Raw genomic sequence first — 724 nt, forward strand, 5'->3', positions numbered from 1 at the left:
TACAGCACCATGGACTGTGGATTTCTAAGTAACAGAGGAGCGAGCCTCAGCAATGCACGAACGGGCACGTTCAACTGCTTGAACTTCAAAAGCAGCTCAGAGAAGTTTGTGCTTCCTAAAGAGATTAAAGAAAGAAAATGAGCGCATACTGGTGTAACACTGGCCTGATAAAAACTGTCAACAGAGGAAGGAGAATCAGCCAGTGTTCAGGGTGTACCTCTGGAGAAGTGCACGTTCCTACTGGTTTTGTGGCAACACCGGCTAAAAAGTAGGTTTTTTTCACAGCAGAATTTTAAGCAGTCCCAAATTCAGTTAACATGGCAGGAACTCCCAGAATGGAGGCATGTAACAGGTAGAAGACACAGAAAAAACAGGATTTCCCTAAAGGCCTTCTGACCTGAGCAGATACTCAAGAACCTGACTGGAAAACATCCAAGACAGGACACATTAGCCTGTATGCTGAGAGTGTGACTCTCAGCAGGCTGTAGCCTCCGGGAAGCCTTCAGCAACAGGCTCCTCTCACCGCCGAGGTGAGAACATTCATGTCACACCCCTAAGCCAGCCACAGAGCTCCCCAAATTGAAATCCAGCTGCATTTCTTTTGCAACCTCAGAAACCTTAGGCAAGCAGAGGAGGACCTGGCATATTCCCAGGTTGCACTGATAGAGGCCCAGAGAAAAGTGAAAAGGCCCAGAATTCCCTTGATCCCAAATAAAATTCCTGC

At 47.4% G+C, this 724-nt stretch overlaps 1 protein-coding gene across 1 annotated transcript in view; it reads right to left on the bottom strand.

Annotated features, from left to right (window-relative positions):
• LOC104619486 (anaphase-promoting complex subunit 1) overlaps positions 1–724 on the bottom strand; it is a gene marked incomplete at both ends in the record, with an annotated part of 34,804 nt that overhangs the window by 2,275 nt on the left and 31,805 nt on the right. Inside the window, 1 exon segment of the mRNA XM_010285378.1 lies at positions 9–115. Within this exon segment, the coding sequence (XP_010283680.1) occupies positions 9–115 (107 nt within the window).

Source organism: Phaethon lepturus, unplaced genomic scaffold (assembly GCF_000687285.1).
Source record: "Phaethon lepturus isolate BGI_N335 unplaced genomic scaffold, ASM68728v1 scaffold11114, whole genome shotgun sequence".
In the NCBI taxonomy this organism is placed as follows: Eukaryota; Metazoa; Chordata; class Aves; order Phaethontiformes; family Phaethontidae; genus Phaethon; species Phaethon lepturus.